This window comes from Hyla sarda, chromosome 3, assembly GCF_029499605.1.
Source record: "Hyla sarda isolate aHylSar1 chromosome 3, aHylSar1.hap1, whole genome shotgun sequence".
Taxonomy (NCBI): Eukaryota; Metazoa; Chordata; class Amphibia; order Anura; family Hylidae; genus Hyla; species Hyla sarda.
Genome location: NC_079191.1, coordinates 264776799 through 264799750, shown reverse-complemented (window position 1 = coordinate 264799750; position 22952 = coordinate 264776799). Strand labels below are relative to the sequence as shown.

The 22952-nt window shown below is 42.2% G+C and overlaps 1 protein-coding gene across 1 annotated transcript in view; it reads left to right on the top strand.

The window, feature by feature from the left end:
- Positions 1-22952, top strand: part of MOXD1 (monooxygenase DBH like 1) — a 101380-nt gene that overhangs the window by 14547 nt on the left and 63881 nt on the right. Inside the window, exons 2-3 of the mRNA XM_056563316.1 lie at positions 18317-18463; positions 20329-20492. Of these exons, the coding sequence (XP_056419291.1) occupies positions 18317-18463; positions 20329-20492 (311 nt within the window). The remainder of the gene's footprint in view (positions 1-18316; positions 18464-20328; positions 20493-22952) is intronic.

The following is a 22952-nucleotide window of genomic DNA, read 5'->3' as shown; positions in this document are numbered from 1 at the left end:
CCAAGTTTTAGTGTCCCGGGCCCGGCGTGTGGGTACAAAGGACCAAATCTAACAAGGAGTGTTACGCCTAGCGCTCCGGGTCCCCGCTCCTCCCCGGAGCGCTCACGGCGTCTCTTTCCCTGCAGCTCCCCGGTCAGTCCCGCTGACCGGGAGCGCTGCTCTCTCATGGCCGTTGGGGATGCGATTCGCACAGCGGGACGCGCCCGCTCGCGAATCGCATCCCAGGTCACTTACCCGTTCCCGTCTCCTGCGGTCATGTGCTGGCGCGCGCGGCTCCGCTCTCTAGGGCGCGCGCGCGCCAGCTCCCTGAGACTTAAAGGGCCAGTGCACCAATGATTGGTGCCTGGCCCAATTAGCTTAATTGGTTCCCACCTGTTCCCTGCTTATATCTAGTCTCCTCCCTTGCACTCCCTTGCCGGATCTTGTTGCCTTGAGCCTAGTGAAAGCGTTTTTGTGTGTTTATACCCTGTGTACCAGACCTTCTGTTATCTCCCCTGACTACGAACCTTGCCGCCTGCCCCCGACCTTCTGCTACGTCCGACTTTGCTTCTGCCTACTCCCTTGTACCTCGCCTATCTTCAGCAGCCAGAGAGGTGAGCCGTTGCTAGTGGATACGACCTGGTCACTACCGCCGCAGCAAGACCATCCCGCTTTGCGGCGGGCTCTGGTGAAAACCTGTAGTGTCTTAGAACCGGTCCACTAGCACGGTCCTCGCTATCCCTCTCTGGCACAGAGGATCCACCTCCTGCCAGCCGGCATCGTGACAGTAGATCCGGCCATGGATCCCGCTGAAGTTCCTCTGCCAGGGGTCGCTGACCTCCCTACGCTGGTCGCCCAGCAAGCTCGTCAGATCGCCCAGCAGTCGCAACAGATAGCGCAACAAGATCACCAGCTGTCGTACTTGACTACCATGACACAGCAACTCCAGTCACAACTACAGCAAGTACAGTCGCAGCTACAGCAGCAACAATCATCTCCTCCGCCAGCTCCAGCACCCCTTCCGCGGCGAGTGGCCGCTCCTAGCCTCCGCCTGTCCTTGCCGGACAAATTTAATGGGGACTCTAAGTTTTGCCGTGGCTTTCTTTCGCAATGTTCCTTGCACTTAGAGATGATGTCGGATCAGTTTCCTACTGAAAGGTCTAAGGTGGCTTTCGTAGTCAGCCTTCTGTCTGGAAAAGCCCTCTCATGGGCCACACCGCTCTGGGACCGCGATGACCCCGTCACTGCCTCTGTACACTCCTTCTTCTCGGAAATTCGAAGTGTCTTTGAGGAACCTGCCCGAGCCTCTTCTGCTGAGACTGCCCTGCTGAACCTGGTCCAGGGTAATTCCTCTGTTGGCGAGTACGCCATACAATTCCGTACTCTTGCTTCTGAACTTTCCTGGAATAATGAGGCTCTCTGCGCGACCTTTAAAAAAGGCCTATCCAGCAACATTAAAGATGTTCTGGCCGCACGAGAGACTCCTGCTAGCCTGCATGAACTCATTCATCTAGCCACTCGCATTGACATGCGTTTTTCTGAGAGGCATCAAGAGCTCCGCCAGGAAAAAGACTTAGATCTCTGGCCACCTCTCCCACAGTCTCCACTGCAATCTGCGCCTAGGCCTCCCGCCGAGGAGGCCATGCAAGTGGATCGGTCTCGCCTGACCCTGGAAGAGAGGAATCGCCGTAAGGAAGAGAATCTTTGTTTGTACTGTGCCAGTACTGAACATTTTCTGGTGGATTGCCCAATCCGTCCTCCACGTCTGGGAAACGCACGCTCGCACTCAGCTCTCGTGGGTGTGGCGTCTCTTGATGCCAAGTCGGCTTCTCCACGTCTCACGGTACCTGTTCGGATTTCCACTTCAGCCAGCTCTCCCCTCTCAGCCGTGGCCTGCCTGGACTCTGGAGCTTCTGGGAATTTTATTCGGGACTCCTTTGTGAATAAATTCCGTATTCCGGTGACCCGTCTTGTCAAGCCACTCCACATTTCCGCGGTCAACGGAGCCAGGTTGGACTGTACCATACGTTTCCGCACGGAGCCCCTTCTTATGAGCATCGGATCTCACCACGAGAGGATTGAACTTTTGGTCCTCCCCAATTGCACCTCGGAAATTCTCCTTGGACTTCCCTGGCTTCAACTTCATTCCCCAACCCTGGATTGGTCCACTGGGGAGATCAAGAGTTGGGGGTCCTCTTGTTCCAAGAACTGTCTAAAACCGGTTCCCAGTAACCCTTGCCGTAACTCTGTGGTTCCTCCTGTATCTGGTCCCCCTAAGGTCATTAAGGACTCTGCCTGCCACAGGAAATGCCCCTCCCCCCCTCCCAGTTCCATCAGGCAAGCTTCTGTGTCCCCTCATGGCCCTCGTCCTGGTGTCACACTGCCCCGTGCCAGGTCCCGCCCTCTGCCCTCTCTCCCCATTCCTACTCCTGCGGTTCTGCCTGCCGTTGAGGAATCCCTCCATCCTTTCCCGGTGTCCTCATCCCAGGGGAGGCAGTTACCCGATAAAGAGAAGGGGAGACCTAAGGGGGGGGGTACTGTTACGCCTAGCGCTCCGGGTCCCCGCTCCTCCCCGGAGCGCTCACGGCGTCTCTTTCCCTGCAGCTCCCCGGTCAGTCCCGCTGACCGGGAGCGCTGCTCTCTCATGGCCGTTGGGGATGCGATTCGCACAGCGGGACGCGCCCGCTCGCGAATCGCATCCCAGGTCACTTACCCGTTCCCGTCTCCTGCGGTCATGTGCTGGCGCGCGCGGCTCCGCTCTCTAGGGCGCGCGCGCGCCAGCTCCCTGAGACTTAAAGGGCCAGTGCACCAATGATTGGTGCCTGGCCCAATTAGCTTAATTGGTTCCCACCTGTTCCCTGCTTATATCTAGTCTCCTCCCTTGCACTCCCTTGCCGGATCTTGTTGCCTTGAGCCTAGTGAAAGCGTTTTTGTGTGTTTATACCCTGTGTACCAGACCTTCTGTTATCTCCCCTGACTACGAACCTTGCCGCCTGCCCCCGACCTTCTGCTACGTCCGACTTTGCTTCTGCCTACTCCCTTGTACCTCGCCTATCTTCAGCAGCCAGAGAGGTGAGCCGTTGCTAGTGGATACGACCTGGTCACTACCGCCGCAGCAAGACCATCCCGCTTTGCGGCGGGCTCTGGTGAAAACCTGTAGTGTCTTAGAACCGGTCCACTAGCACGGTCCTCGCTATCCCTCTCTGGCACAGAGGATCCACCTCCTGCCAGCCGGCATCGTGACAAGGAGTCACATGGCAGCACAATGACAGAGCCTGGAGATGGCATCAGTATGAGAAATCCATATAGTTGCTGAATGACACAGCCTGGAGCTGTCAGCCGCATGAGTAGACACTAGGGCTTCACAATCCCTAAGATTAAAAGATGGATTTTGAAATTTAAATTGAAGATTTATGGTAGCTAGTGCTACCATAATTATTTTTTAGGCCCAGCAGCATCAGTAAACCATATATTGGCTGAATGACACAGCCTGGAGGTGGCTGAAGCACGAGGAGACCATATAGTGTCTGAATGGCACAGCCTGGATAAATTTAAGATTTTGAAATTGAAATTTAAGATTTTGAAATTGAAATTAAGGATTTTGAAATTGAAAATTTAACTCCCAAGTTTTAGTGGTTTAATGGCACAGCCTGGAGTTTGTGGCAGCATGAGGAGACCATATAGTGTCAGAATGGCACAGCCTGGAGGTGGCTGTAGCATGAGGAGACCATATAGTGTCTGAATGGCACAGCCTGGAGTTGTCAGAAGCATGAGGAGACCATTGAAATTTAAGATTTTGAAATAGAAATTTAAGATTTTGAAATTAAAATCAAGGATTTTGAAATTCAAATCTAGTTTGTGGCAGCATGAGGAGACCATATAGTGTCTGAATGGAACAGCCTGGAGGTGGCTGAAGCATGAGGAGACTATATTGTGGCTGAATGGCTCAGCTTGGAGTTTGTGGCAGCATGAAGAGACCATATAGTGGCTTAATGGCACAGCCTGGAGGGTGTTGAAGCAAGAGGAGACCATATAGTGGCAGAATGGCACAGCCTGGAGGTGGCTGAAGCATGATAAGAGACCATATAGTGGCTGAATGGCACAGCCTGGAGTTTGTGGCAGCAGGAGGAGACCATATAGTGTCTGAATGGCACAGCCTGGAGTTGGCTGAAGCATGAGAAGAGACCGTATAGTGGCTGAATGAGACAGCCTGGAGGTGGCTGAAGCATGAGGAGACCATATAGTGGCTGAATGGCACAGCCTGGAGTTTGTGGCAGCATGAGGAGACCATATAGTGTCTGAATGGCACAGCCTGGAGTTGGCTGAAGCATGAGAAGAGACCGTATAGTGGCTGAATGAGACAGCCTGGAGGTGGCTGAAGCATGAGGAGACCATATAGTGGCTGAATGGCACAGCCTGGAGTTTGTGGCAGCTTGAGGAGACCATATAGTGGTTGAATGGCACAGCCTGGAGTTTGTGGCAGCATGAGGAGACCATATAGTGGCTGAATGGTACAGCCTGGAGATTGTGGCAGCATGAGGAGACCATATAGTGTCTGAATGGTACAGCCTGGAGTTGGATGAAGCATGAGAAGAGGCAATATAGTTGCTGAATGAGATAGCCTGGAGATGGCAGCAGCAGCATCAGGAGTCCTGAAAGTGACCCAGTGACAGAGTGGTACAGTGGGTGGAAATACCAGTACCCGATGACAAAGGTGGGTGAAAAAAGGTCTAAAGCAGAGGAATGTTTGTAACTAGGGAGCAGCGCCTTAAATCTGTTTGGCACTATCCATATTTGTGAAGTGTTGGTGTGGCACCATGGTCAATCTACTCTCATGCATCAGGCATTGGTGATTGGAAATCCTGGCTGATCCATGCCTGATTCATCTTCACAAAGGTCAGTCTCTCCACATTTTTCGTGGACAGACGAGTTCTCCTACGGGTGACTATGGCCCCCGCTGAACTAAACCCCCGCTCTGATGGCACACTACTGGCCGGGCAGAAAAGGCTTTCCAGGGCAAACTCTGCTAGTTGCGGTCACAAATCAAGTTTGGCTGCCCAGAAGTCCAGCGGATCTTCAAGGTGTGTTGGAATGGGCATGTCAAGGAATGCCACCACCAGCTGGTTCAGGTCCTGCTTCAGGTGTACCTGCTGATGATGAGTTGCTTCACTATGCGGGAGAAGAAAGCTAGTCATCAACAACTGTAGACTCAGGCTGCTGCTGATGGAGCTGGTACTGCTCCTACCACCATACCCCTCCCTAGCAGCCATGGCAGTGGAAGGTGAGCACAGGGGGCCCCCCAATTCAGACCTGCGAGAGGATGGACGATGGCGCTGATAGGCATTGGCCAACTGTCTACATAGAATGCCTCTTTAGTAGGTCACCCTCTCAGTAGGTGTAAAAAAGGCTCCCATTTTGTGGTGGTAGCGAGGGTCCAATAAGGTGGACATCCAGAAGTCATCCTGCTGCTGAATGGTGACAATTCTGCTGTCACTACGCAAGCAAGTGAGCATGCATTGTGCCATTTGTGCAAGTGACTCAGAGGGACTCCCTGCCTCCATCTCCACTGCATACTGCCACGGTGTGTCTGGGTCCTCCGTTTCGCCTTCCTCATAACCCTCTAGCTCCTCTGGCTGCTCCTGCTTCTCCTCTCCTGTCAGATTACTAGAAAAACCGCCCATTTGGTGAAACCTAAACTGTGCTCCACTGTGCCTGTCCTCCTCCAGTTCAACCCAACACAGGGCTCATGTGGCCGTGAAACGTCACCAGTGCCCTGACCAGCCATCGTTTCCAACACGTGTTGTAATAAATGAAGCAGAGTAATGACTTAGTTCATCCCGTAATCCTGGCGACTTACTAACAATGTGGCCTCCTCAAAGGGCCTGAGCTTTTCTAATTAGTCAGGTTGTGTATGATACTTCTCTTTATTACTTTTGTTCCTTTTCAATCTTATAAATTGGCCGTATGGTATTCCTTTTTTGACAGATAGGGGGTGGGAGCTTTTAAAATGTAAGAGGGTATTTTTTAGCTATCTTCTTTCTATAACTCTCACTTATCAAAACCTGGTTCTCTATTTTAATTCTTACATCCAGAAAACTACAGTACATGTCCTCCGAACTGCTTCATGAACGACATATTCATGGTATTTGTGGTATTCAGGTATGTCAAAAACTCAGTGAACTGGACATCAGTACCTGACCATACCAGCAGGATGTCATTCATGAAGCGAACATAAAACTTGATATACTGGAGGTATGGGTTATTAGTTGTGTAGATGTAGTTATCTTTGAATACCGCAAGGAAAAGATTTGCATATGTGCAAGACACCGGTGTCCCCATCGGGGTCCCGATGTCTTGCCTGTACCATTTCTCCTCGTTCTTGAAAGTACTATTAGATAGTATGAACTGAAGTGTTTCAGTAAGGAAATCTACATAGGCTTCTGAGTTGTTAGCTTTCGTTAGTATTCTTGCTATAGCCTGTACACCCGCATCATGAATGATGCAGGTGTACAGGCTAACGACATCAATAGAACACAGACTCCATCCCTCTTGCCAATGCATGTCCCCAAGAATTTGTAATAAATGACTGGTGTCTTTAATATATGCTTGTATAGATGGGAGTAGGGGGCACAGGAGCCATTCAAGGTACTGAGACAAATGTTTTGTCACTGAGCCCACCCTGGCCACAATCGGGCAGCCTGGAGGGTGGCTCAGTGACTTGTGAACCTTTGGCAAATGGTACCATTTAGATTTTTTTAGGGCATTCTGGGATTAATCTCTCAGCATTTTTTTTAGACAATATTCCGCTAGAGACATATTTATAGAGTAGAGAATCTTACTGGTAGGATCTGTAGTTAAAGGGGTGTATGTGGAGCGGTCTGACAATTACCTTTTGGCTTCATCTTTGTACATTTGTTTATACATTACTATCACACTACCCCCTTTGTCTGCTCTTGCAATTATGATGTAATCTCGTGACTTAAATCGAGTCATAGCTTTAATTTCAGATGAGGGTATATGGAGGACGGCTTGTGGGTATAACACTATTTTGACGTCTCTCAATACTGCTCTCTGAAATAAATCTAGATGACTCCCTTGGGCTATCGGGGGGGGAGGGGGGAGAATTTAGATTTATTGCCTTTTTTAAAACTCTCCACACATAACATTCCTTCATCCTCATCTTGAAGTGTATTCACATCTTCAAAATTTGCAGTAAGTATTTCAACACATTCTAAAATCACAAGCCGGTGAGTACTTTTGCCTGGACTTTAACAGTATCTAGGCCCTTGACGGATTAACAGGTTTAAAATAGTACACTACTTAGATGTAGGTATGTGGTATGCACTTATGAGGGCAGAAAAATGCGCCACAGTACGCTTAATAAATGTATTGGAGTAAAACACCAACCGGTGATTACTTTTGGCTGTCCTTTCACAGTAGGAAGGCCCTTGACAAATTAACAGGTACAAAGTAGTACACTACTTAGATGTACGTATGTGGTATGCAGTTATGCACTTATGAGGGCAGAAAAATGTGCTACAGTACGCTTACAAAAACATATTTTAGTAAAACACCAGCCGGTGATTACATTTGCCTGAAATTTCACAGTATCTAGGCCCTTGACAGATTAACAGGTACAAAATAGTACACTACTTAGATGTGCGTATGTGGTATGCACTTATGAGGGCCAAAAAATGTGGTACAATATACTTAAAAAAAAAACATTTTTGCACAACACCAGCAGTACACAACAGTGCTGCAGCACAAAAAAGCTGTGTACTAAACACAAAATTTCACTCTGCCATAGACTATTCGGAATGGACTGCTGGGTATTTTACCGTCTACAGACTAGTATAACCAGCAGAAGATTTGTTGTGGAATTGTTGTGGAACAAAGACACAGAATTGTGCTGAAAAATTATTCCTGCCTTCTCTGCTAAGATTTATGAAGTTGAGGCAGCTTTTTGAAATGTATGAGGCAACACACAGCTATCTGCCCCCTCTGTAATACAATGCAGAAGAAAGTGACTGGGAAGTTAATGGCTGCAATAAAAATCCTTTTCAGTGAAAAAAGCACTGCTCTCTGTCCACCAGAACGCTGATGTGACTAGGATGTGAAACACTGCTGGAATGAGCTTTTCTGTGTAACACACACACAGTGATGTCCGTTCTATCTCTATGCAGTGTAATAAATGATATGACGAGCCGCAAAATGGCTGCCGAATATATAGGGCTGTGACATCACAGGGGTGACTGGCTGCTGATAGGCTGCATCCTGCATGTGATTCAGGGTCATCTCGCCTACTTCCCTTCCCACCTTGCCTTCCCTACTGACATGTGGAGCTGCCATTTTAGATGCCCTGGAGCCTAAACTGCAGTAAATGGAGTTTAATGAAGTGATTCACGCAATAGAATCACGGTGATATTCACATTTGTTGTGAATCGAATATTTCATGAAATTCGTAACGAATTCGGGTTTGTCAGCTTCGATTTGCTCATCTCTAACAGTAAGTACAGTGTGTGCCTATATAAAATAGAAAAAAAATCACACTTTATACCATATATATATATATATATATATATATATATATATATATATAAACATTGAGTGGATTTAAATATTCTGTAAAGTTAAGGGGTCAGAGTTTTTTATTTTTTTTTGTTAATTTGTTAAATCAGTAATGTCTGAGATGAGGTATTATCACAACTGTACCTGAGACGGCAAGCGGTGTATGACGCGGGCTCCCGACTTGAGCCCGCGCCATACTGGCTGGCCTCCAGCTAATTCCTGTAGCTAAGGGCCGGCGGCCTGCAGCTGACATGCAGAGATCACCGCGGACTACTATTAACCCTCTAGATCACCACTGTCAAAGTTGACAGCGGCGTCTAAAGGGATATTTAAACCATCCCTGGTGGTCCAGTGGGATGGATCGCCCCTTCGCAGGGTGATCGCAGGGGGGTGATGAGGTAGCTGGAGGGCTTACCTTATGTCCTGTGGCTGCTACGGCTCTGACAAGGATAAAGCCTGGCAGGACCAGGCTTTATCAATTGAGCGCAGAGCACACAGATCAATGTGTTTCTATGGAACCACATTGATCTGTGTGAGGAATCTAATGATTCCTCCTAAAAGTCCCCTAAGGGGACTAAAAGTGTAAAAAAAAATGTTGAATAAAAAGTTTTTAAAAACACACATTAACCCCTTCAAAGTTTGAATCACCGCCCTTTTCCCCAATTCCATAAAAAATATGTAACCATAATAAAAATAAACATATGTGGTATCGCCGTGTGCATAAATGTCCGAACTATAAAAATACAATGTTAATTAAACCACACTGTCAATGGCTTAAACATAAAAAAAAAGTCCAAAATTGCTTATTTTTGATCACTTTGTATACCCTTAAAAATGTATAAAGCAATCAAAAAGTCGCATCAAAACAAAAATGGTACCGATAAAAATCTTCAGATCACGGCGCAAAAAATTTGCCTCCATACATCCCTGTATATGGAAAAATAAAAAAGTCATAGGGGTCAGAAGATGACAATTTTACCCATACTAAATTTTGGTGTACGTAGTTATAATTTTTAAAAAGTAGTAAAATAAAATAAAACCTAAATAACTTAGGTATCCTTGTAACCATGTGGACCTACAATAAAGATTTGGTGTCATTTTTACCGAAAAGTGCACTGCGTAGAAACGGAAGCCCCCAAAATTTACAAAATATTTACAAATATATATATATTTTGTTTCAAATTTTGTGGTGAAATGATTATAATGACATCAAAGTACAATTGGTGGCACAAAAAAAAGCCTTCATATGGGTTTTATGCACAAAATTGAAAGCATTATGATTTTTAGAAAGTGTTGAGGAAAAAATGTAAGTGCAAAAATGGAAAAAACATGTGTCCTTAAGGGGTTAATTAGGACCTGTGGTCTGAGACTTGTTTTCTATGCCACTTTGCAGCTTCAGTGCCCTTAGTCCAACTATATATATATATATATATATATATATATATATGTATATATATATATATATTTATATTAGAGATGAGCAAACTTACAGTAATTCGATTTGTCACAAACTTCTTGGCTCGGCAGTTGCTGACTTTAACCTGCATAAATTAGTTCAGCTTTCAGGTGCTCCGTTTGGCTGGAAAAGGTGGATCCAGCTATAGAACTTGATTTTCTTATACTGGATACAGGTCCTCTTTAACCCCTTAAGGACACCACCTGTTTTTACCTTAATGACCGGGTCCAGTCTTTCAAATCTGTCATGTCTCTCTTTAAGTGGAAATACCTCTGACATGCTTTTACTTAGCGACACAATTCTGAGATAGTTTTTTCGTGACATATTGTACTTTATATTAGTGGTAAATCTTTTTTGATTTATGAAGCATTTTATGGCATTCACTGTACAGTAAAAAAATTATGTTATTTTTATTATATGGGTGATATCCAATTTATATAGCTTTTAATGTATTTTTTTTACTCATCACAACATTATCCTTTTCTTCCCTTTTTTTTGTTGTCCTGTACTTACAGCTATTACTTTTATATTTTTTATCCAACTGCATTGTGTGATGGCTTATTTTTGTGGGACAATTTTTTCGAATCATGCCACCTTTTGATCTTTTGAACTTTTTTTTTTTTTTTTTTTAAATCAACTGGTGCCAGAAAGTTAAACAGATTTGTAAATGACTTCTATTTAAAAATATTTAAACCTTCCAGTACTTTTTAGCTGCTGAATACTACAGAGGAAATTATTCTCTTTTTGGAACACAGAGCTCTGTGCTGACATCATGACCACGGTGCTCTCTGCTGACACCTCTGTCCATTTTAAGAACTGTCCAGAATAGGAGAAAATCCCCATAGAAAATATATCAGCTACTTTATGCTCCAGAGGAAGTTATTTTCTTTTTTTCATTTCCTTTCTGTCCACAGTGCTCATGAACTGCCCAGGGCAGAGGAGGTTTGCTATGGGGAATTGTTCCTGCTCTGGACAATTCCTGACATGGATATAGGTGTCAGCAGAGAGCACTGTGGACAGACAGAAAGGAAATTCAAAAATAAAAGAACTTCCTCTGTTTTATACAGCAGCTGATAAGTACTGGAAGAATTAATATTTTTAAATAGAAGTAATTTACAAATCTGTTTCACTTTCTGGTACCAGTCGATAAAAAAAAAAAAAATTAAAAAAAATTCACCGTAGTACCCCTTTAAAATAACAGATAAACTTAGATCATTTTCATTTAAATATGGTAATTCATATTTAGAATGTAAAGTGTACATAAGAGCAAACATAAAACATGGTCATGAAAATAAAACATGCACATTTTTATTTTTTACTTTTACCAGCACTTCACACATCAGATCACTGGCCACATACCCCCCACCCCCCCCCCCCCCCCCCCCCCCCAAGTAAATATTTACAACAAAATAAATTAAGTAATTAATGTATCTTTGATCAGGCTACTGTTTTCTACATTAATGGAAGGTGCAGACAGAATGTTCAACTACCATGTAAGAAAATAATGAGAAAGGTAATGCCTGAAGGATCAGTATTTAATTAGAAAACAAAAGATACACACATGGCCTCTATGAGATGAAAGCCTTGTAAACCTCAAAGAAGGTTGGATGCCAAGAGTCATTGATGGTATTGAGATATCAATTGACCCTTTTATCATTAAACAGAAAATTTGAAAATACCAAGTCTAAGTATTGCATTATGGCCTGATGAAAAGAAAAGCATAAAAAAGACAAAATACATTGAGACAATAGGTTGAGATAAAGGAGAGCCGAATAATGTATGTTTTGTTTTCTCATACTAATACATGCAAGGTAATAGATTAAATAGAACTTATGTTAGTGGCTGTGTCAAGAAAAACTTTATTCTAGTCTCTTATCAAAATAATTTTTTAAATCACATAATTCTTGTCCACCAAATGCATGTTCTTATAGGCTAAAATAATCAGCATACTCATAGACTATACTAAACAAATGTTGGTCAAATGAGGCAAAAGGTCTACTTTTTGAAAAGTTGGTTTGACCTGTGAGAGGGACATCACCTACAACTTTTTGGCACCTTTATTAATACTATGACCAATAAGTAGTGCAAATTTTGGTGCAAATTTACACCTGTTCTTAGCAGGAGTCAGTTTAATTTTAAGACTTTATGGCAGTCAAAATTATACAAAATTCAGTAAAAGCCATGTGCCTAGCACTTTCGAGGTGTGTTCAGCCCCCTGCAATGTAATTGTGGAAGTGCCGATAGGTCATCATGGTGTCTACATGCCTTCCAAAGGCCTCCATGACTATCACAGTAAGAATTTTATTACAGCTTGTCTAAGACTGTAATGAAAGTAAAAAGAGATAGATTTTTATCTAGGGTGTTCTCAGGCCTCTATATGAATCGAATATGAAAAAAAAAATCACATATTGAAAAATACATTAGTTTGTTTCATTACTAATGAGAAAAAGTTACAGTCAAGTAGACAGCCATTCTTTTTAAAAGAATAAAATAATCTATATAACAAAAACATAATATCCAGCCCTGTCCACATAAGAAATCATAAGTAAAAGTTTGCGTGCAAAAAATCTGTGGCACAAAACTGTCCCAGCAAAGTAGAGTCATACCGTTACCAAGTTATACTACTATACCAGGAACAAATATCACAAAGACATCTTACTGTAATTCTGTTACTTAACAAAATATGCTGTAATTAATCAAAACATTTAAAAAGAATAATAATACCGTCATAGCATGAGCACATATCACTACCACATAGTGACTATATATTATCACCATACTGCTACTGCATAAAACCCAGTATTTTTAACAATGATAACACTGTACAAGTGAAAAATAATACTGCCGCATCCTGACCACATATTACCAACACATAGTGAATACACGATTCTTTTAAAGAACAAAAATCATTATACACAGACCTATATGAACCCAATACAGCTACTACAAAATGGGGATAATTGCAGTCCAGTTACATTCAGTTATTAACAGGTGACGTCTTCTCTGATAAAAGTCATCCTCTTTCTTTTCCTTCTCCATCCAGTCTGGACTGTCATGATGATTTCTTCCAACATTGACTTATTTCATACTCTTTGCAGAATCAGACAAACATCTTAGGATCTGAACTTTACCAATGCCATCCTCACCTTTTTCCCACCTGCAGTTCTAAATAGTAGTTAGTAATGCCTCCCTTAATAAGTAGATAGTTGCCCTCCAGTAGGGAAGACAAAGTCTAATGTTTCTAAGCTGGTCCCTAGGGGGAGGGAATCACAAAACAGCTCTGTTATACTGTTGACCCAAACCCCAGATACCGATTCTTACCTCAAAATCAAGGAGTATTGAACAAGGGGAGAGGAGAGGTGCCTCCTTACAGGTGGGGGACACCTAATAATTAGTGTTGCTCGCGAATATTCGCAATGCGAATTTTATTCGCGAATATAGCATATTCACGAATTTGCGAATATTCGCGAATATAGAACTATATATTCGTAATTACGAATATTTTTATTTTATTTTTTTCACAGTACACATCACAGTGATCATCCCTCTCTGCTTCCAGCTTGTGTGGTGTAAAGAAGGCTCTAATACTACTGTGTGAGACTGGTGCGCGCATTTTCGCATATGCAAAAATTTGCATATGCTAATTTTCGCATATGCGAATTTTCGCTTATGTTAATTTTGTGTATGCTAATGTTCGCATATGTTAATTTTCGCATTTGCGAATTTCCGCTTATGTGAAAATAAAACGAGACTATTGCGAATATGCGAATATTCGCGAATATATGACGAATATTCGTCCATATATTCGCGAATATTCGCAAATTCGAATATGGCCTATGCCGCTCAACACTACTAATAATGCCCTAGTAATCATTTCTGGGTAAAGCTACCCATGCTCCTTAAGAGACCTTTGAGGCACCCCCTATAAAAGACAACCCCTGCCCCAACCTAGCCCTTGGTCTTACCCTAGAATTATGCATCAGGTAATTCTAGGGTAAGAACACAGGTTTCCCTCCCCTGGTGCTGTTTTGTGCTCCATCTCTCCAATGATCAGCTTACAAACAAGTACTAGTACTATCTTTCTAATATACTCTATCCTAGTGTTGTATATTTCGTAGTGGGGATTTAAAAATTTTTCACTGAGGTTATTAAATATTATATTTTAATAACAGTGTACCCCCACCGCTGTGATTTATTTAGCACAGCAAGTGGTGAATGCTTGGTTTAAGGCCATTTATTTCTGTGACTTTAAATCAAGAAATTGAAATAACTCCGAATTCCAGAATGAAGGGTTGCAACACACCTTTCAGTTACAAAACCATGGAAGGTTACTTAGAATGTCAAGTCAACTTAAAGGGGTTATCCACCATAAGGTGATTTTAGTACTTACCTGGCAGGCAGTAATGGACATGCTTAGGTAGGATCTGCGCATCTGCGCTTGTCTTGGGGCTAAATGGCTAGGTCATGAGATTACCATAATACTGTGGCTAGCTTTTTGTGAACTTGTATTTCCTGTTTGACTTTTCTTTTTTTTTTTACTACAAATCCCACAATTCCATTTTCCTCCCTCTCACACATCAGCCACCCCACCCATTGAAACAAAAGACCTGTGGTTTTCAATCAGGGTGCCTACAGCTGTTGCATTAGTTGCAGATTGATCCCTCCACCCATTGAAGCAGACAGGCTCCTTGTCATCAGCTGACTAGTGAGTCAGGTCTCGGACGCATTGCCAGCTGGGAAAAATCCAAAACAACAGTCATTTTGTATGCTGTTAAAAATAGTGGGGTGAAAATCACAGAAGAATTGTGAGAAAACCGTCACACACAGGTATAGACACTATATTATGAAGTACACTAACTTTACAGCCCCTGTAGCATAGTCAAATAAAAAAAAAATCCTGGAATACCCCTTAAAATTTTTGTTGTCTCAGAGATTATATTGATGAATGTTTCTGAATGATGCTAAAAGATTTTTAATGTTATATAAAGCACAGGAATTACTGTCCCTATGGTATGTTAAAATTTACATTTTACTTAGATTTCCCCATAAGAATTAAAAGGATTTAGCAAACTGTTTGTTATTGTAAATTCATTATAAAAAAAGGTATAATAAATACATAAAAAGTGTGTAAGTATTAAGTTATTTTAAAAAGAATTGAGTTCGTTTTAATGAGGCATATCAATGGTTCGGGAACACTAAGATTACAGGCAATTAAAATACATAATAGATCATTGCCTGCACACTTTTGTATACAGTATATCAACGAACTTTTGATGTACAAAGTTATTATGAACATCTTAGTATCCCTAGGAACAAAACCATTAAAATGATTTTTTTTGAAAAAAAAAAAAAAAAAAGAGAACAACAGGAGTTTAGACTGGGATGACAAGTAACATTATTTGTTCCACCAAGACTTTCTCTAAGATCTGAAAGATAAAAGAAAGCATGCAGTAACTTGAAAGTGACTTGAAAGTAAATTCACATGAAGGCAGGGATTTTCAGAGCGAGAGTGCTAAGACAGATGTTTCAGGAACGGAAGGAAATTGCCCCATGGGGAGCTAGTTAATTGAATGTGAAATTCTGATGCACTTTTGGATAGTCTGAATTTTTTTTTTTTACTACATATCTTTCTATACTGTGTGTATATATATATATATATATATATATATATATATATATATATATATATAAAGGATGGTGCAAAATTTAAGACCTGGAATTTAAATAACCTCAGGTATGGGGTCAGTGACTTAAAATCAAAGTAAAACCAGGCTGACCAATAGGGATCTACAGGTGCCACAAACCACATTATTGTGTATTTTATGAAAATCTCTGCTTTGTAAACTGTACAGATTACATATTTTCAGTAGATTAAACCTGAAACGCTGTATTGACCTGCAGGGCCGAGAAGAAAGTGAATGAATTCGCTTACAGGCTGGTGTTCAGCAGCGAGGAAGGTCAATCGCCTCAGCGTTAGAATTTGAACCATTATCCAGCACATGAGAGTCTCAACCAAAGTAACTGTGTTCTGTTTAATGAACAGAAGCAAAGTCTGCGGTCCCTTATATACTGTCACTGGCCACTCCTACCTGGACATGTTACAGGAATGTCTTTTGCTACATATACAGGCAGATCTGCCAAATATAGTCTATCAAGAGTGTGGTGCACCTTCACAATCTATCCTCCACAATCGCCTGATCTATCACCCTACATCTTCTTTCTGTGGAACTACACCAGAACTCAATGTATCTGTCTACCCCCCAGCCACAGGATCTGAATGACCTGAGACAATGCATCAGTGAAACAGAAGAGTCCATATCTGAGAATATGCTGGCACATGTCTAAACATCTACAAATGAAAGTCACTTTTACCATTTGCAGTGTATAGGTAAAACTTGGAGAGATAGTGCCTCTTTTCATGTTAATATATTGTGTTCTCCCAGATGCATAGGATTATTCAGTGGTATGTATGACCAGCTGATAAGCCTGGCTCAACAGACTCTAACAGCACATTGGAGCCAGCACCCGAACAGAGCAGGTGTGTGGACCTTCGCCAGGCACACAAAACAATTGGGGTGTCAATTGGTTAGGGACACTGTCATTGAGGCACTTAAGTGCTGCGATCACTCTTGATTCTAGCATTTAAGGGGTTAATTACTAAAAGGTCAGTAAAAAGGTCAGAAAAGGACAATTTAAAGCATTTTCTTCGATAGGTAGAAAATTAGCTGCAGAGAATAACTCCCGGAGGAAGCCTAATGGTGAAATGGTGTTGGGGTACTGACGAACTGTGAGGGTATGTGCGCAGTGGAGGTCACTGGATTTGCATGTTGAGTGTGGGAAATGTTCTTTGTACACTTACCTGTTCACCCAGGAGGAAGCATATCTTCACTTACTCTGAAACCTTCATGTCTCTGTGGGTGCTTTATGCTATTTCCAATTTCCAAATGCTAACCTAGTGACTGTAGGATCCTGTATTGTTCACTTGTGCACATGCATCCATGATTTATGCACTTTTAGATGTACCATATGTATATGTATTGTATACTGGTGGCCCTAGCATGTAGAGTTTATTACTTATATACATTTTATCTTGATGTAATATTACCTACCTCATAGTTGTCAGATTTATCTGACTGTTGCTGTCCTTTTTAATTGTTCTTATGTTACTTTTCAATAAAGATTTAAGTGTTATTTCTAATCAGTGTCCAGTGCGAATTGTAGGTATTGTGTCCTTTAGAGGTTAAATCATTTATGAAAAATCACTCCTTAACCCAGAAAGAAAGCCCTGATGCCTTGGCCACTAGGTGTTTAAGTTACTTGCGAATTGCAGTCTACTCCCTAAAATTTCATCTGTAGGAAGTGGGGGCAAGGTTAGATGTAATGCGGTGGAGAAAACCTGAACTGTGTGCATGCATTCTCAGCCCGTTATGTTCTCCAGGATGACTGCCACAGTCTGACAGGTTAAGCAAAGGCTTCCCTTATCACTTACCATCCATATAGTTCTAAACAACTGTCCCTTGTGAAAATGAAAGTCACGGGTCCATTGTTTAGCAGAGATATGTTAATTTATGACAAGCCAACCTAGTATTTACAGTGAATGCCTCACAGATCTAATCCCGTCTCCTTCCTTCTACTGCCTGTAAGCCCCTGGGCATTACCATTATCTGATTTAACTTCTTTGGCCCAGTATTGGCCTCTAGTAGACTCTTTAAACAAGCGCTGATCGATGATAATGATGCTTGTGTAATAGGATAATAGGATCCTTACATTTTTTGACTAAATTTAATGAGCCCAAAAGTGTTTTTATCTAAATCCACAACCTTTTTTTTAGAGCACAAAGATAATACTGACCATCTCAACTCTAGTGGGCAAAATTGCAGATTGTGGTTTTGGATCACAATTACATCCACATGTTTGCTACTTTAATATGCTGCAGATGTTCCACCCTCATCTGTGTGTTATCCCATGTGAACATACCTTTATACCGGAAAGCTACATTTACTGGTTACTTTGGGATGCTACATGTAAACAGTTTGTACATATCAAAGCAGATCATGGGGTTTGCATTTTTTAGCAATTCAGTTTTTAGGCTGCTTTTATGTACAGAAACGTTTGGTGAAAAGCTACTTTTTATGGTACTTTTCTCAGTTTTTTTTTCTTGCCTGAAAACATTGTAGAATTTTGAGTGTATGTCTAAGAAAATGAGATTGAGACTCCCTATGGTGACAGTATTTGAAGTAGAATACAGGAAGTATACACATGTTATGTCATCATATCAATGTATTTACCTATTTATTTATTTTTATCTTACAGGATTACTTTACAGATGACAACAGAGTCCTTCACAGAGACCCTGTTCAAAACTACAAACTTGAATATGCAATAGAAAATGGAACACATACCACGCTAAAATTTAGCAGACCTCTCCAAACATGTGACCAAAATGATAAAAATATAACGGTAAGTTATGCAAACGCCAAACTATCACTTCAGTCAACATTAATGGAGGACATCAGCGGGCATAAGGAAATGCTGTTTTTTTTTGTTAATCTTTCTTACTGTTGAAAAGTCTAGTAAGCTGTCTTCCAGTCACAGTGATTTTAGGCAGCTGCATTTTCATTTATATTTGTTCATATTCTAATACTACCAACTATATTATTATTATGATTATGTTTTCAGAATATACATGTGTATTGTAAGTTGTTGACCATTTCATAAGTACACTCTGAGGGGTAAGGTAACATGCCTAATCGCCTACACTAGGTGCCCAGCTGCTATCTCAACCATTTGGCAACCCACTATTGCAATGGGGCTCTCTCCCAGTTTATTATGGCTTATATCCTATTGACAGCAGCATCTAAGGGGTTATACAAGGAATAAATATCAGATGTTGGAGTCACCTTTGATTCCAGCCAGTGTCAGAAAGGAGGTGTGGTGTCCCGGTACCGTATCCTATCCGGTACCCTTAGCCAGAGTCCCTAGGACTGTCTAGTTCACCCCTGGTCACCACTCATCTAGATAGTTATTGAGCTAATGGTTTATTTAGGATGTATGTAAATATGATTGTATAAATGTCTATAAATAGGAGGTCCCTGTGACATATTCTACCCATCACTCCTTGTAACGGTGAGTGACAGTTACTGGGACCAATCCAAAATGACCCTGCCCATATAAGGGAGCGGCGGCCATTGCTCTTCCTCTTTGCTCCTGCGCTCCTGACGAGGAAGGATCTATACAGCTATCTCCCGCAGTGAGTTAGGCCCGGGCCTTGAGGCAACGGCTGATCGATTCTAAATTGAGAGTGTATCGATCCCTAAGCACACTGCATGATCACCGGACCTTATCTATCCCCTAAATCCGGACGGATCTGCAAATATTACCCTAAATTCAGAGACTGCGTCTAAAAATCAAGGCCCGCAACAACTGTCAGTCACTGCACTATATAGAGACTGTATTCCTGAGACTGTTATTGTGCATTGGATGTACTGCAAGCCTTTCAGTAAAGTTTTTCAAGTTCAAGTACCTTGTGGACCTTCAGTCATTTTGTATATGCACCTATCGATACTGGGAAGGGTGGCGATAGGCCGGAGAATTACCTCAGCATACCAGCCCTCAGCCTGGCGTCACAAACTATAGGGTTAACATTAACCCCTCATTTACCGAAACACCCCCACTACCATACACCCCCCCAAGGGCTACCACAGAGGTCTACAGAAAACCTTTTCAACACTATGATGTGCATGTATATCAAAGGGAGGCAAGGGGTTAATCATCAATATTACTGACTTACTATTTAGATTCAGCAAAGGGTAATCATTTTTTTTTATTAACTATTTTATTATAGGAGTGCAACTAAGCTATTATTGTGGTTTCTGTCAACAAAAGCAGAACAGCTAATTCAGCTCTGGTGCATGTACAGTGTGTAGCGTAAAGATGATAACTTGAAAATGAAATGAAAATTACCAAAAGAAAAGGTGCCAAAAATGAAGACAAAATGACTACTATAAGAGTCCAGTACTAAACCATGCAGAATAACAAATGCAGCTCTGGTTTACAGTGGTAAATTCACAAATGAAAGATGTGCTTCAAAAACGTCAGTGACAGATCTATACATGTGAATAGGCCTGATGGAAAAAAATATTTTGGATTTTCAGTTGCAGACTGCATCACATCTGCTTCTCGAAAATATATTACATATTATAATTCAAGATATATACATAATACGGAATGCAAACTGTTTGTTTTTAGCAGTTAGGAACTGAGCACCTCATGAAGTTACTTGTACCCAGCAGTATAAGGAAATTTTTTATTTTCTGCTGTTAAAGGAAAGCACAGTAAGAGTGATTTGGGCTTACCATGCAAATGACATCAAAAGTACTGGTCTCGTATACCATGGATTAAATCGTGGTCAGAAGAGTTTACGATTGTTAAATCCAGAAAGAAAAAATGATGTATCTGAGGAAACTTTATCCTTCAATTTCACAAATCTGTACGTAAGTTTAAATGAATTATTTGATAATATATTTGACATGACAATTCATTGGGCAATCACCTTTAACTTTTTATTAACAGTATTTTTTGTTAGTTATGCAGTTACATGCAAATAAATATAACTGTATGGTTCTTGCTCTTCTGAAAACACTTTTCCACATGAGTAGTTGGATTTCAGTAATCTGCTATGGACACCTTTGACATAGAAAATGTAGCTAGAGTTGAAAGTTTCAGGCCGCTTTTTTTCTTCCTTCATTCAGTTTTAGATTTCCTTATATGCACTTAACAACTTGCTCCTAGTTTCAGACTTTTCTTCTGTTAGTGTGTTCCTCCCAGTAATACATGGTGGATGGGAGGTCTTCAAAGGCAGAACAGAAGGAAGTCCAAAACAGCCAGTCTGCAGTTAAAACCTGGTCTATATTATGTATTTCATATAGCAAGTAAAAACGCAGTAAAGCACAGGGAATACAGAGGTGACGCGTTTCAGGTAGCACATGTTCTCTTTTGCATGCAGCATGTATTTGCGTAGACAATATGTGGGACAGATGTTAATCATTCAAGCTGTATACATAGAAGTCCATATGAGACCTGCACACAATTTGTATGCTTAGAGAAATACCGATATCTGGAAACAGGGCTCAGCTTCCAACTGACTGTAGGGACAGGGACAGGGATTGGGAGCAAGGACGTTTTCCAGCCCTCAGCACATTAGTGACTTAGGAACACTTTACACTTTGCATTAGAATAAAATCATTTTTTTACATTCTGGAAGCACAGACAGATATACAAAAGGAACCATATATCACCTTGCCCTCACAGCTATCTAACAGCGTAACCAGTTTGGAACATGAATGAACAGCTGAACCTTCCTTTTAATTTTACCTTTGGGAAGCAAATATACAATAAAATATTTCAGTGCAAAGGGGACCATAGCCTTTAATCCCAATGGATATGGTAAATCTGTATGCAATGAACAGTGCAGAGTCACTTGGAGAGTCAGCATCTTCAAACTATGGAGTTAGAACAGCTCTATACTATTAAAGTTTAACTGTCATTGACAATACTTTTTATATAATGTAGAATGAATGAGAAAAAAAACAGACATGGTCACACGTCTACAACATGCTCAATGATCTAAGGCTTCTCAGCAAAATTTATTAAACTAACAGGTTGTTAGTATACTTGATGATCACGAAGTGCAAGCCCGCTAGCAAGGTCATGGCCACCTGTAAGTAATGGGTCCCTAACAACCAAGCATAAACTGGCACTGCACTGAGCTACCAGAAAGCATAGGTTCCTTTTCAGCTTCCTTCTAGGGATGTTAGGGACCAGCTTCTTACAGGTGGCGGTGACGTGGCTAGCCGGCTTGCACTTCATTATCATCAAGTACACTAATGAACTGTTAGTTTAATAAATTTTGCTAAGAAGCTTAGGATCACTGTGCATGTTGTAGCTATTGCCTGTGTGTCTCTGTGAGGAGTCCAAGTACAAGAAGTGAGGGTGGGACAAGTAGGGCTCTGTACAGGCTCCTGGCTTGTCAATCATCCTGATGTGTGAACTGGGGGCATGTCACAGAGCCTAACTGCATAGAACCCTGCTTGTCCTCAGTGTACAGAGCCCTGCTTGTCCTCAGTGCACAGAGCCCTGCTTGTCCTCAGTGTACAGAGCCCTACTTGTCCTCACTGCACAGAGCCCTGCTTGTCCTCAGTGTACAGAGCCCTGCTTGTCCTCAGTGCACAGAGCCCTGCTTGTCCTCAGTGTACAGAGCCCTGATTGTCTTCAGTGCACAGAGCCCTGATTGTCCTCAGTGTACAGAGGCCTGCTTGTCCTCAGTGTATAGAGCCCTGCTTGTCATCACTGCACAGAGCCCAGCTTGTCCTCACTGTACAGAGCCCTGCTTGTCCTCAGTGTACAGAGCCCTGCTTGTCCTCAGTGCACAGAGCCCTGCTTGTCCTCAGTGTACAGAGCCCTGCTTGTCTTCAGTGCACAGAGCCCTGCTTGTCCTCAGTGCACAGAGGCCTGCTTGTCCTCAGTGTACAGAGCCCTGCTTGTCCTCAGTGCACAGAGCCCTGCTTGTCCTCACTTCACAGAGCCCTGCTTGTCCTCAGTGTACAGAGCACTGTTTGTCCTCAGTGTACAGAGCCCTGCTTGCCCTCAGTGTACAGAGTCCTGCTTGTCCTCAGTGCACAGAGTCCTGCTTGTCCTCAGTGTACAGAGCCCTGCTTGTCCTCAGTGTACAGAGCGCTGCATATCCTCAGTGCACAGAGCCCTGCTTGTTCTCAGTGTACAGAGCCCTGCTTGTCCTCCGTGCGCAGAACCCTACTTGTCCATTCATTCTTCCTGTATTTGGTCCCTTTACAGAGACACATGCAATATCTGCAGTGACAAACATATACACATTTTTAACCAATGCATATTACAAATATACATTTAATGTTATTTTTTACATTATATAAAA